The sequence below is a fragment of the Microcaecilia unicolor genome, chromosome 9, assembly GCF_901765095.1.
Source record: "Microcaecilia unicolor chromosome 9, aMicUni1.1, whole genome shotgun sequence".
Lineage (NCBI taxonomy): Eukaryota > Metazoa > Chordata > Amphibia > Gymnophiona > Siphonopidae > Microcaecilia > Microcaecilia unicolor.
In genome coordinates, this window is record NC_044039.1 from 211,456,600 (window position 1) to 211,470,971 (window position 14,372).

Sequence of the window (14,372 nt, forward strand, 5' to 3'; positions counted from 1 at the left end):
CATAAATTTGTGGGACAAGCCATAATCGCCGCAAGAGTAATAATTGCCGCGTACTGGAAGCGGCCGGTGACCCCGCCTATCACTAGATGGGTCCAGAAATTGAGATACACCTGTGAAATGGAAAGGCTTCTAGCGGAGAGGCGTAACCAACTAGACAGATGGCATCAGATCTGGGACCCTTTTCTTCTTCATGTATAACTTGACCAAAGTTCTTTGTTAAGGTTGTGCTGGAAGGGTGGGAGGGATGGGGAGGGAGGGTGGGAAGGGCATACCTGTGTTGAGAGGTTAAGAGGAAGAGACTAGTAACATAAATGAAAACACTGGAAAAGTGAAGTTTTGAAATCACAAGTCTGATTACTTTATTTGCTATTTCAACATAACAAGAATATTGTATTCTTTTCTTTTTCTCCTTTTGATATACAAAGGAATTGTTGTTGTGTTCTATGTTGCATAACCGTGAATAGTTGAGATCATTCTGGCTTACTTAAAAGGCTTGTAACACGATTTGCACAATGTATTATGTACCAGACGTTTTGTAACATTTATCAATAAAGACTTCTAAAAATTAAAAAAAAAAAAAAAAAAAGATGGAGACCTGAGGGATTTTGTGACCCGCTGGATCCCTGAACAGCTGAAATTGGACCAGGCTGTGGGGGCACTACGGGTGGAACGAGTGCATCGCGTGGGAGCAGCGCGGGAAGGTGAACAACGCCCGAGACCCGTCCTGGCAAGAATTTTAGATTATGCAGATAAAGAGAAGATCATGCAGGCGTTTAGAGTAAGCAGAGCTTTGGATTACAACGGAGCACGTGTCCTGCTGTTCCAGGATTACTCTGCACGAGTGTCGGATCAGAGAAAGAAAATGGGACAGCTGTGCAAGATACTTTATGATCAGGGAATTCGGTTCTCAATCCTGTATCCGGCCAAAGTCCGTTTGCAGTATGAAAACAAAACCCTTTTCTTCACAGACCCGCTGGAGCTCAAGCAGTTCGTGGACAGGCTCCAGAAAAAATAAAGGAGGAGAGGACTGTATGCCCTGGAGCAGATTAAGGAGTGTGACCAGAAGAGGAGAGTTTACTGTGGGATTGTGAGTTAACCTTTAAACAGGGAACACATGGAGAGTTAATGTGAACTATTGGGCGCCGGAGATTTCACGGCAGTCCTGAGAGAGGCAGAAGGGGAAGGCTGGTTAAGATGTATTCTGTTTCTGAGCTGGTTTTTGTTATGTTTGTGGGTGGCTTCCCCTGGTTGGACCCTCTTGTGAGGCGGGGGCTACTTCCAATGTTTGGTTGTTAACTGTTTGGGAATCAATGTCTTGATATGCAATGTTTTCTTTATGCAGTGTTGCGGGGGGGGGGAGGGGGAGGTCGAGCTGGGTGGGGGTAAGGGTATGGTTGGAAGAGGGAGGAAAGTGGAGTATGAATGTGGGGGAACGTTTGATAAGACGATTGTGGGGGAATTTGAGTTGGGGATATTTTAGAAGCAGGGTTGAGGGGGGGAAGGGGGGGGCCTGGGAACACTGGAGGTTAAGCTCTGGGTTTCCAAGGGGGGCAGGGAAGGGTTCTCAGGTATCGGGAGAAGAGACTTTTAATAGGCGGAGAAGGAAGTGGATTGATAGGGAACTGATGGGAGGGTCGAGCTGGGAGGCCAGCCCATCTGACAATTGTAAAAAATTTAATGAGTATTCAAAGAATGACAAAGCATGCCATCGGCAGGATTGCGAATAGTAACTTTAAATGTTGATGGAATCCACTCTCCTGTTAAAAGGACACGCTTATTGCAACATCTAAAAAGGCTGAAGGCAGATGTGGCACTATTACAGGAAACCCACCTGAATAAAGCAGAACACGAAAAATTGAGAAGGGATTGGGTGGGAGAAGTATATGCTGCCTCATATAGCGATCGTCAGAGAGGAGTAGCAATACTGGTTAAAAAATCTTTGGCATTCACCTTGCACGAGCTGATACAGGACTCAGAGGGCAGATGGGTGATAGTAGCTGGAAGTTTACAGGGGGTCAAAGTAGCCCTATGTAGTCTTTATGCACCAAACCTGTACACACATCAGTTTTTTGTACATGTCCGATCGAAATTGGCAGCGTTTGAAGACTACCCCCTAATTGTAGGAGGGGACTTCAATATTACTAGTGACCCAACTATTGACTGCCAGCCCCCAAGGCCACTTTTAAAAGAACATTTTAATAAGGGAGTCAATTACCTAAGTGCGGAATTGGCATTGGTAGACGTATGGCGCACCTTACACGAGGAGGAAAGGGATTTCACTTTTTATTCCCATCCACACAAAGTGCATGCTCGTCTGGATTATGTATTGCTATCAGGGGCTTTGCTGGGCAGAGTGCAAGCAGCGGCTATAGAGGAGGCGACAGTGTCAGATCATGCGCCGGTGTGGGTGGATGTTGAGTGGGGCACTGGTGCTCGTCCGGCACGCTGGCGCATGAACCCAGCGCTATATCAAAGTGCTGAGTTCCAAGCACACCTGAAAGGAGCGTGGGATGAATATGTGGCTGAGAACAGGGTGGAGGATGTAGGACCCAGAGTATATTGGGAGGCGGCAAAGGCAGTTCTTAGGGGGAAAATCATTGCATATACAGCAGCTAAGCGCAAGAAGCGGGATCAAGCATTGCTCAGTGCAGGGCGCAGGTTAGGAGAAGCGCGCCGGCAATATCTAACACGACACATAGAAGAAAACAGACGGGCATACATTGCTTGCAGAAAAGAGGTGCAGGCCTTGCTTAATGAACGAGCATTATACAGCATTAAATTGTATAAATATGGCCTACATAGATGGGGTAATAAGACAGGGAAATTGCTAGCCTCTTTGGTGCGGCAACGTGAGGGAAAACATTATATAACAAAATTAAAAGGAGAGGGGGCCAAAAGTATTACTTCACAGGAAGACATACAAGGAGAATTTGTGAAATTCTATGCATCTTTATATGAGTCTGGTACCTTCTCTAGTCAAAGATGCGAGGAGTTCATGCAAGGACTACGGCTGCCGCGCTTAGCGTTAGAGCAGGTGGCAATGTTATGTGCGCCTATAAAAGGCAAGGAAGTACAGGAAGTGATAAAGCAATTAAAATTAGCTAAGGCCCCTGGACCAGATGGATTGGGGCCAGAATTTTATAAAATACTCCAAGGTCAATGCATACCCGCATTTATAGACATGTGTGATGATATTCGTACGTCCCAGGACATGGGGTCCAATCTTAACCATGCATATATTACCGTGTTGCCCAAGCCAGGAAAAGATAGGGAGGTAGTGGGGTCGTATAGGCCTATATCTCTTATAAATCAAGACCTTAAGATATTGGCTAGCATACTGGCGGCCAGGCTGGGGGAACTGCTGCCTCTCATGATACATACTGACCAGGTGGGGTTTGTGAAGGGCAGGTATGCAGCAGCTAACATTTTAAAAGTATGCCGCATATTAAGAGAGAGAAAATTTCGGCGAGGGGATTCGATTTTAGCCAGTTTGGATGCAGAAAAGGCCTTTGACAAGGTCTTGTGGCCATACCTACTCTGGATTCTGCAACGGTGCGGCATAAGAGGGGCTTTTCTAGATTGGATTCGAGTGTTATATAGTAATCCAACGGCTCAGCTGCTGGTCAATGGCGCTCTCACATCTACTATAACACTGGGGCGGGGGACACGGCAGGGATGCCCGCTCTCGCCCTTGTTGTTTGTGTTGTCTCTGGAGCCACTGGCCATCCGGTTGCGACATGATGAACGAGTGCGGGGCTTAAGCACGGGGGGCATAGAATATAAGGTCAATATGTTTGCGGATGACATGTTGTTACTACTGGATAATGCTGCACAGTCGCTGCCTGTAGCAATGGAGATAATTAAAGAGTTTGGGGAGTTTGCAGGGCTACGTATCAACTTTGGAAAGTCAGAGGCGTTGGCAATATCGAACCCTTGCCATAGTGTCACTTTAGAGACCTTTCCGTTATTATGGGCTCACACTGGAATAAAGTATTTGGGGGTGTACTTGAGTTCTGATATAGAGTGGGTATACAGGAAAAATGTCATAGAAAAAATAGAGATGATAAGGAGAATATGTGTACAGTGGAGAGACCTCCCGGTGAGCTTTCGAGGGAGGATAGCGTTGGTTAAGATGGTTCTCCTCCCCAAACTACTGTACCCATTGCAAATGATACCATTGTGGGTGGAACGGCGGGAAGACACCATATATCGTAGTACAATAGGCACCTTCATCTGGCATAATAGGCGCCCACGAATTGCATTTGCTCAATTAGTCAGAATTCGAAGGGAAGGGGGGTTAAGGCTCCCGGATCTCAGACAGTACAATGTAGCAGCTTTGATGAGGTGGCTGCATGAATGCCATACTGGAGAGGACAGGTACGCGCCCAGGGAATTTTGGCAGAGTTGGTGCGTTCCTCTGGATGTGTTTACAGTATTGGGAGGGAATACGGGAACCCACGGGTCGCGTTACCGCAGGAATCCTTTCTTAAAAGCGCTGGGGAAGGCTTGGAGATGGTGGAGGGGAGTGATAGGAGGTGGGGGAAAGAATTATCCCTTTTTCTCGTTGGTTGATAACCCAGCATTCCCGGCAGGGCTAGGGAAAAGTAATTTTGAGACATGGGTAGAAGGGGGTTGCAAGTATATAGGGCAGTTGGTAGAGTTAGGAGATCAGGCTTTCCCATCCTTTGAGCAAGTTAAAAACATATGGCATCTCAATAATAAACAATTTTTTCAGTACTTGCAGGTACGGGACTATTATCAGAAACTGACACGAGCAGTAGGCTCCCCAGTTCGGTTCACGGGGTTGGATAAAGTGTTTTTGTTGACCCCATCGAAGTCGAATGGGGTGTCCCAGTGGTATAAATACATGGACGCTCATAAAAGAACTCAGCCATTGATGCGATTGGCGATGGGTTGGAGTGATATCCTTGGGGAAAATGTCACACAGGAAAGGCTAGGGAAGGCTTTTGACAAACTCCATAGTATTACACCTAATGCGGCGTTGCAGGATATTCAATTTAGAATATTGCACAGGGTGTATATTACCCGCCAACGGGGGAAGAAAATGGGACTATGGGCAGATGATAGATGTGTCAAATGTCAGGGAGGAACTGGCACATTTGTTCATTCGTTTGTGGAGTGCCCGACCCTGGCAGAGCTTTGGACACATGCACTAGAGACCATTGAAAAAGTTATAGCCAAACCATTTTTATGGTCTTTCTCGGTTTTGTTACTGGGAGAGTCAGAACAGTTGAGGGAGGAAGGTTTTTTAGAAGCACAGAGCCGGTTTGCTCTCCTCGCAATTCTGTTGGTTAAAAAATGCATACTGCAGGTTTGGGCGCAGCCGTCTCCGCCGTCTGTGCAGCAGTGGCACCGGACGATGGGGGAGATGGCGGAGTGGGTAGCGTTGCAGTATAAAGTGACATCCAAAAACAAACAGAGAGTGTATCAGGGATTGTGGAAAACATATACACAGCTATGTAGCTTGAATAGCGTGGGGGATCCTTAATACAATCCACCAACACCTCTGAACTCATTAAGAGGTACCTGAGAGGGGGAGGGGAGGGGGAGGGGGGAGAGGGGTGGGGAAGGCATTTATATAAAAAATGAGAAAAGTCAGAAGGGGTGTAGATATGGATGGTCTTATAAAGAGCGTTGGTCATTTTTGGAAAGTAATGATGGACAAAATGTTTGCATATATTTTGGACCGTGTATGTATAGAGTTTTCATGTTCAGAAATGTATTATGTGCTTATTTGCCTTCTGGCACCAATAAAGATAATTCAAAAAAAAAAAAAAAAAAAGACAATGCAACTTGAACACTTGCAGAGTATATATACAATGCTCTACTAGAATACAATGCTCATTTAAGCCAGATCATATACATCAACAGCTATACCTGACTTTATTTATTACTTTCCCCCCTCCCCCCTTATGAGTACAGATACCACTTAGAGATTTAAACATTCTCAATAAACCAATTGCAAACAACAACAACCTATATTGAAAACAAGTGAACAAAAGACTAACCCTCCATATGAACTAGGTGACTTTCCCTTGAAGTCAACCCTCCCCCATCTCCTCCGAACTTACAAGTAGCTCTGGTTGAAAAGAGTCTGTGTCTTGTACTCTCTCCAACCTGCCATACTATTACTCCACCACTACACAGCTAACAGTTTACCAGGACATTTTTTTTAAATTTGCAGAAGTCTTTATTATGCATTGCAAAATAAGTACAACATCTCCTCAAGTCAATACATTAGAATAAACTACAGTTCCACATAAACACTCAAGGAGTATTTGACAAAAGAAGTATCATTGAAATAACAATGCTATAACAGATGCATACTCTACTTCAAATTTCAATACTATAAATCGCCCCAACCCTTGTCCTAACCTCCCCTCTCACCCTCTCCCTACACCTTCTCCAACCTCCCATGTATAGCCCAGTTAACCAGAACATTTTTGTAGAAAAGGTCCCCAAACCCTTTCCCATGCGGGCAAAGTTTTTCTTCTTACTGCAGTTAGTCTCTCCATTTCACATATGTATCGCACCTTAGTGTTCCAATGCACCACTGAGGGAACTTTGGGCGACTTCCAATTCTGTGCTAAATTTATACGCGCTGCATGCAAGGCTCCTCTCATCAGAAGCCACTGGTCCAACGTAAAGCCCTCAGGCCGCTGCCCAAGTATGAAAATTAAAGGATGCCACTGCACAGATTTACCCACCCAAACCTGCAGACGCGACTTCACCCCCTTCCAATAGGCCTGAGCTTTAGGACACGACCACCAAATATGACCCATGGTCCCCACTCCCCCACATTTCCGCCAGCAGTCTTTGGGCACATGGGCAAACATATGATGTAGTCTGACCGGTGTTAAATACCATCTATAAAAGACTTTGATAGCATTTTCCTGCATTGCCACTGCTATGGAAGATCTCAAAATCCTTTTTTCCAACACAAGCCATGCTGCGTCTGATAGAGTAAACTGTAATTCCTGTTCCCACCGTTTCCTGTGCAATACATAATGTTTAACATTTATCACCTGGTAGGCATACAAGTGGGATAACATGCCGCGTGTTATGTTCCAATTTACACATAGCTCTTCCATAGGATGTGTGTCACGCATCATACAACCTTTATAGACTTGTCCTAAAATGAAATGTTGTAACTATAAGTAGGCGTAACGATCATCAGGCCGAAGCCTGAAATCTTCCACCAACTTCTCAAAGGTTACCATGTTACCACCCACATGTACCTGTCCCAACATATCCAAGCCAGAGTCTGCCCACCTGCTAAATGTAGTATTTCCTATGCCAGGTTCAAACATAGGGTTATCTACTATTGGGGCCAAGCCTGAAACCGGAGGTTGATGCTCTGGAAACATAAGGTCCCAATAATAAAAAGTAGTCTGTACTGTAGGCGGTACCAGGACATTTTTTTAATGGGCGTACACTAGAGTTAAAACTAGCATGCACCTATTTACAGCCTGAGCCCTTACTGCCACCCATTGGTCTAGTGGTAAGGTCTCACGTGCTACATGCGTGGTAACCATTCGGTGCTCGCCAGCTGCCAATTACCACCAGAAACACCATGTGTGGTAGAAAATAAAAAAATAATTTCTACCGCTAGAATGAGCGAGCCCCAAATCCGAAATTACCACCAGGGGGTGTGCTAGCTTGGTGGTAGTCTCGTTTTTGCATATACTGCATGTGCTTAGGCCCTATCACAGCTTAGTAAAAGGGCCCCTCTGGATGCTGTGATATTCCACCTGCCATCTCAGCTTGATCCAATCTCCTTTCCTTTTCACTGTGTTTTTTCTTTCCTTGTTGTGCTTTCTGAGATCTCGTCATTATCCTTGTTCTTCTAGAATCATACATATTTATTTCCTCCTTTCCCAGCTCTCCTTCTAATATTTTATCAGTGCTGTGAGTTCAGTGTTAAAGACCAAACCATCGGTGTAAGAAGCAAAGAAAACTTACCTTAGTGTCTTATAGGTTATCTTATCCTTAACTACTGAGAAACTCCCTTCCTCTTCAGGTTTATTGTTTTGTTTTGGGTTTTGTGGCAAGGCCTAGAGAACCCTCATTTTATTTAGATTTAGTTCACACCTTTTCCAGGAGTTGCTCAAAGTGACTTACATTCAAGTACACAGGGCATACAATCTAAATGGCCTTTTATTAAGCTGTAATAGAAAATGCATGCTAAGGTCATTTCTACCTTAGCCTTAAAATAGACTTTTTTTCTATTTATTTTTCAGGCTGTGTGCTAATGTTAGCATCAGCACATGGCAACTGAATAAAAATAATGTGGAAGCACTTACTGCCTCCTCCTATTTAGAAGGCTCTAAGGGCTCCTATGTTAAGCCCATGTATATCAGCCAGCACACTAATAAGAACATAAGCGTTGCTGTACTGAGACAGAGCAAAGGTCCATCAAGCCCAGTATCCTGTTTCCAGCAGTGGCCAGTCCAGGTCACAAATGCCTTGCAAGATCCCAGAACAGCAAAGCAGATTTTATGCTTCTTATCCTAGAAATATGCAGTGGATTTTCACAAGTCTATCATAATAACAGCTTATAGACGTTTCTTTTAAGAAGTTATCCAAACCTTTTTTAAACCCCGCTAAGCTAAATGCTTTTATCACATTCTCTAGTAATGAATTTCAGAGTTTAATGACACATTGGGTGAAGAATATCTTCTCTGGTTTGTTTTAAATTTACTACTTTGTAGCTTCATTGCATGCTTCCTAGTCCTAGTATTTTTGGATAGAGTAAACAAGTGATTCACCTCTACCCGTTCCACTCCACTCAATATTTTATAGACCTCTATCATATCTCTGGTTTATGCTTCCATGCCCATTATCTGCCCATGATGACCTCAGCCAAAAAAAATAGTTAAAAATTAAACAGTGGGCACTAACTGTGCACTGATGCCAAAAGTAGCACAGGATTGGTCATTTATTTCTCCGAGTTAAGAACATGTTATTCCTGAACACAGTTTAGTAAAAGGGCCCCTAAGTTTGTACCTGAGGCAATAGAGGATTCGGGGGCCTTTATACAAAGACTCGCTAGCGACAGGAATCACTAGCACGATTTAGTAAAAGGGGCCATAAGTGACTTGCCCAAGATCACAAGGAGTAGCTGTGGATTCTGAATGAGGCTTCCCCAGCCATCACCCCAGTGTTCTAACCACTAGGCTACTCCTCCACTCTGTTTTAGTTTGAAGACACTCTCCTGCACATGTGCTGCTGGTCCTCTCCCTCACAGTTTGGGCTCAGAGAGAGCAATATGTACAGGGGAAATAAATTCTTCTCAGTTGCAACAACAGCTGGCTTTACTGATAGGAGCCCTGGCTGCTTTTTCTTTTGTTCTTACATTTGTACCCCATGCTTTCCCACTCATGGCAGGCTCAATGCGGCTTACAGGTACTTATTTGTACCTGGGGCAGTGGAGGGTTAAGTGACTTGCCCAGAGTCACAAGGAGCTGCCTGTGCCTGAAGTGGGAATCAAACTCAGTTTCTCAGTTCCCCAGGACCAAAGTCCACCACCCTAACCACTAGGCTACTCCTCCACTCTGTTTTAGTTTGAAGACACTCTCCTGCACATGTGCTGCTGGTCCTCTCCCTCACAGTTTGGGCTCAGAGAGAGCAATATGTACAGGGGAAATAAATTCTTCTCAGTTGCAACAACAGCTGGCTTTACTGATAGGAGCCCTGGCTGCTTTTTCTTTTGTTCTTACATTTGTACCCCATGCTTTCCCACTCATGGCAGGCTCAATGCGGCTTACAGGTACTTATTTGTACCTGGGGCAGTGGAGGGTTAAGTGACTTGCCCAGAGTTACAAGGAGCTGCCTGTGCCTGAAGTGGGAATCAAACTCAGTTTCTCAGTTCCCCAGGACCAAAGTCCACCACCCTAACCACTAGGCTACTCCTCCACTCTGTTTTAGTTTGAAGACACTCTCCTGCACATGTGCTGCTGGTCCTCTCCCTCACAGTTTGGGCTCAGAGAGAGCAATATGTACAGGGGAAATAAATTCTTCTCAGTTGCAACAACAGCTGGCTTTACTGATAGGAGCCCTGGCTGCTTTTTCTTTTGTTCTTACATTTGTACCCCATGCTTTCCCACTCATGGCAGGCTCAATGCGGCTTACAGGTACTTATTTGTACCTGGGGCAGTGGAGGGTTAAGTGACTTGCCCAGAGTCACAAGGAGCTGCCTGTGCCTGAAGTGGGAATCAAACTCAGTTTCTCAGTTCCCCAGGACCAAAGTCCACCACCCTAACCACTAGGCTACTCCTCCACTCTGTTTTAGTTTGAAGACACTCTCCTGCACATGTGCTGCTGGTCCTCTCCCTCACAGTTTGGGCTCAGAGAGAGCAATATGTACAGGGGAAATAAATTCTTCTCAGTTGCAACAACAGCTGGCTTTACTGATAGGAGCCCTGGCTGCTTTTTCTTTTGTTCTTACATTTGTACCCCATGCTTTCCCACTCATGGCAGGCTCAATGCGGCTTACAGGTACTTATTTGTACCTGGGGCAGTGGAGGGTTAAGTGACTTGCCCAGAGTTACAAGGAGCTGCCTGTGCCTGAAGTGGGAATCAAACTCAGTTTCTCAGTTCCCCAGGACCAAAGTCCACCACCCTAACCACTAGGCTACTCCTCCACTCTGTTTTAGTTTGAAGACACTCTCCTGCACATGTGCTGCTGGTCCTCTCCCTCACAGTTTGGGCTCAGAGAGAGCAATATGTACAGGGGAAATAAATTCTTCTCAGTTGCAACAACAGCTGGCTTTACTGATAGGAGCCCTGGCTGCTTTTTCTTTTGTTCTTACATTTGTACCCCATGCTTTCCCACTCATGGCAGGCTCAATGCGGCTTACAGGTACTTATTTGTACCTGGGGCAGTGGAGGGTTAAGTGACTTGCCCAGAGTCACAAGGAGCTGCCTGTGCCTGAAGTGGGAATCAAACTCAGTTTCTCAGTTCCCCAGGACCAAAGTCCACCACCCTAACCACTAGGCTACTCCTCCACTCTGTTTTAGTTTGAAGACACTCTCCTGCACATGTGCTGCTGGTCCTCTCCCTCACAGTTTGGGCTCAGAGAGAGCAATATGTACAGGGGAAATAAATTCTTCTCAGTTGCAACAACAGCTGGCTTTACTGATAGGAGCCCTGGCTGCTTTTTCTTTTGTTCTTACATTTGTACCCCATGCTTTCCCACTCATGGCAGGCTCAATGCGGCTTACAGGTACTTATTTGTACCTGGGGCAGTGGAGGGTTAAGTGACTTGCCCAGAGTCACAAGGAGCTGCCTGTGCCTGAAGTGGGAATCAAACTCAGTTTCTCAGTTCCCCAGGACCAAAGTCCACCACCCTAACCACTAGGCCACTCCTCCACTGTTGCTACTATTTGAGATTCTACATGGAATGTTGCTATTCCACTAGCAACATTCCATGTAGAAGTCGGCCCTTGCAGATTACCAATGTGGCCGCGCAGGCTTCTGCTTCTGTGAGTCTGTACGTGCAGGACGTCAGACTCACAGAAACAGAAGCCTGCGCAGCCTAGTGGAATAGCAACATTCCATGTAGAATCTCCAATAGTAGCAACATTCCATGTAGAATCTCCAATAGTATCTATTTTATTTTTGTTACATTTGTACCCCGCGCTTTCCCACTCATGGCAGGCTCAATGCGGCTTACATGGGGCAATGGAGGGTTAAGTGACTTGCCCAGAGTCACAAGGAGCTGCCTGTGCCTGAAGTGGGAATTAAACTCAGTTCCTCAGTTCCCCAGGACCAAAGTCCACCACGCTAACCACTAGGCCACTCCTCCACTCCTTTTTCACCTGGATGTCACCACTCCCCTTTCTCTGTTCTATACAGAGTTCCATAATTGTGGGTGAGAATGGAGAATCAGAAAGCTTAGAGCCATGCAAATCAATGATCAAAATGATGTAAGGTATACACGGACTATTTGCACCTGCTACCCACCACACAAATCCTAACAAGAACTAATTAAGTTGGTAACAGTTCCCAGTGGCAGATAGCCTATCAAATGGCATGCATGAATTTTACTAGATTGCATATTGAGTTAATGAGTATGCTAATGAGCCAAGACTGATTAGACTTCTTATACTGCTTGTCCCTGGGATCAGTAGTATGAATCTTGCTGCTCTTTGGGATTCTGCCAGATATTTGAGACCTGAATTGGCCACTGCTGGAAGCAGGATTCTGGACTAGATGCAACATTGGTGTGACCCAGTAGGGTTATTTTTATGTTCTTATGGGCCAGGGGATCATCCCTAGTTAAGGGTTTTGTGCCATTTTCATTACTACATAAATTAGAGGAGAAAAAAAGCCCTCAGAAACATAGATTTTCCAAGCAATTAATGTAGTATTGTAACAATCAGAATTCAGTGCACTCTGGACAGTGTTGAGCATGACTTGCAATGAAGCAAAGAGCACTTTTAATATGTGGTGTGCTGTCTTTTAAAGTGTATTTCCCCTGGTCTTGTTTCATGGATTCTCATTCCAAAATTAGGCTATGACAGCGATGTGATCAAAGAGAATGAAATCAATTATACCATCAAAGCCTTATCTACAAATATTCGACTAATGCAGGGAATCAAGCCTCACCTACAGCAAAAAGAGCCCTCACTGGATGAAAGGTAACAGAAGTTATATATTTCATAGGCTCTCACTGCAAAAATCAAATCCGCATGTACTTTATTCAAATGCACAAATGCATTCACACTAACAGGGGTGTGTTACAGGATTGCCTTTGAACCTGCGGATTGGGACACAAATCTCTTCATACTGTGTCATGCCTATTTATGAGAAATATAAACAATTAAACCATACACCCAAAGTGCAACATGTAAGCCAATTGAACATTTCAAATCGAAGGGGACAATTCTGTAAAAGATGCTTAGATATAGCTGCCTCAATGAGCACAGGGAGCACCTATGACAAATCAGTTTGAAGCAGAAAATTATTGCTGCTAGGGGATTCCTTTATCAGAGGCATTAGTCTTATGGGTCCTGTAGCAGCATGAGCGAGAGGGGGTCTAGAGCCTTGATTAACAGCAGCCAGATAGCGGGTTAAAAGTGAAACAGAGCAGTTTATTAGTGTACAGGAAGAGAGGGTGACATGTTAGTTTTACAGATGAGGAGAACTAACCATGCAAAAAGTCAGTCCTTGTTGTCAGGAAATCTCCTGGTGATCTCCTGCTTGATTTGTATCTGCCATTTTCAGGGCACAGAACGTAGAAGTCTGCCCAGCACTAGCCCCGCCACCCAACTACTAGCCCTACCTCCCACCACCGGTGCTGCCACCCAATCTCCGCAAAGCTTCTGAAGATCCATTCCTTCTGAACAGGATTCCTTTATATTTATCCCACGCATTTTTGAATTCCGTTACCGTTTTCATCTCTACCATCTCCCGCGGGAGGGCATTCCAAGTATCCACAACTCTCTCCGTGAACAAATACTACATTTTTCTTGAGTCTGCCCCCCTTCAATCTCATTTCATGTCCTCTAGTTCTACTGCCTTCCCATCTCCGGTAAAGGTTTGTTTGCAAATTAATACCTTTCAAATATTTGAACGTCTGTATCATATCACCCCTGTTTCTCCTTTCCTCCAGGTTATACATGTTTAGGTCAGCAAGTCTCTCCTCATACGTCTTGTAACACAAATCCCATACCATTTTGTAGCTTTTCTTTGCACCTCTTCAATTCTTTTTACATCCTTAGCAAGATACGGCCTCCAAAACTGAACACAATACTCCAGGTGGGGCCTCACCAATGACTTGTACAGGGACATCAACACCTTCTTTCTTCTGCTGGTCACACCTCTTTCTATACAGCCTAGCAACCTTCTGGCTACGGCCACCACCTTGTCACACTGTTTCGTCGCCTTCAGATCCTCAGATACTTATCACCCCAAGATCCCTCTCCCCTTCTGTACATATCAGACTCTCACCGCCTAACACATACGTCTCCTGTGGATTTCTACTCCCTAAGTGCATCACTTTGCATTTCTTCGCATTGAATTTTAATTGCCAAACCTTAGACCATTTTTCTGCAGATCTTTTTTCATGTTTTCCACTCCCTCAGGGGTGTTCACTCTGTTATGAATCTTGGTATCGTCCGCAAAAAGGCAAACTTTACCTTCTAACCCTTCGGCAATGTCACTCACAAATATATTGAACAGAATCAGCCCCAGCACCGATCCCTAAGGCACTCCACTACTCACCTTTCCCTCATCTGAGCGAATTCCATTAACCACCACCCTCTGGCGTCTGTCCGTCAACCAGTTCGTAATCCAGTTCACCATGTTGGGTCCTATTTTCAGCCTGTCAAGTTTATTCAAGAGCCTC

General features: G+C 45.0%; 1 protein-coding gene across 1 annotated transcript in view; it reads left to right on the forward strand.

Moving 5' to 3' along the window:
- Positions 1-14,372, forward strand: part of EML5 (EMAP like 5) — a 388,000-nt gene that overhangs the window by 268,524 nt on the left and 105,104 nt on the right. Inside the window, exon 28 of the mRNA XM_030214976.1 lies at positions 12,537-12,663. Within this exon, the coding sequence (XP_030070836.1) occupies positions 12,537-12,663 (127 nt within the window). The remainder of the gene's footprint in view (positions 1-12,536; positions 12,664-14,372) is intronic.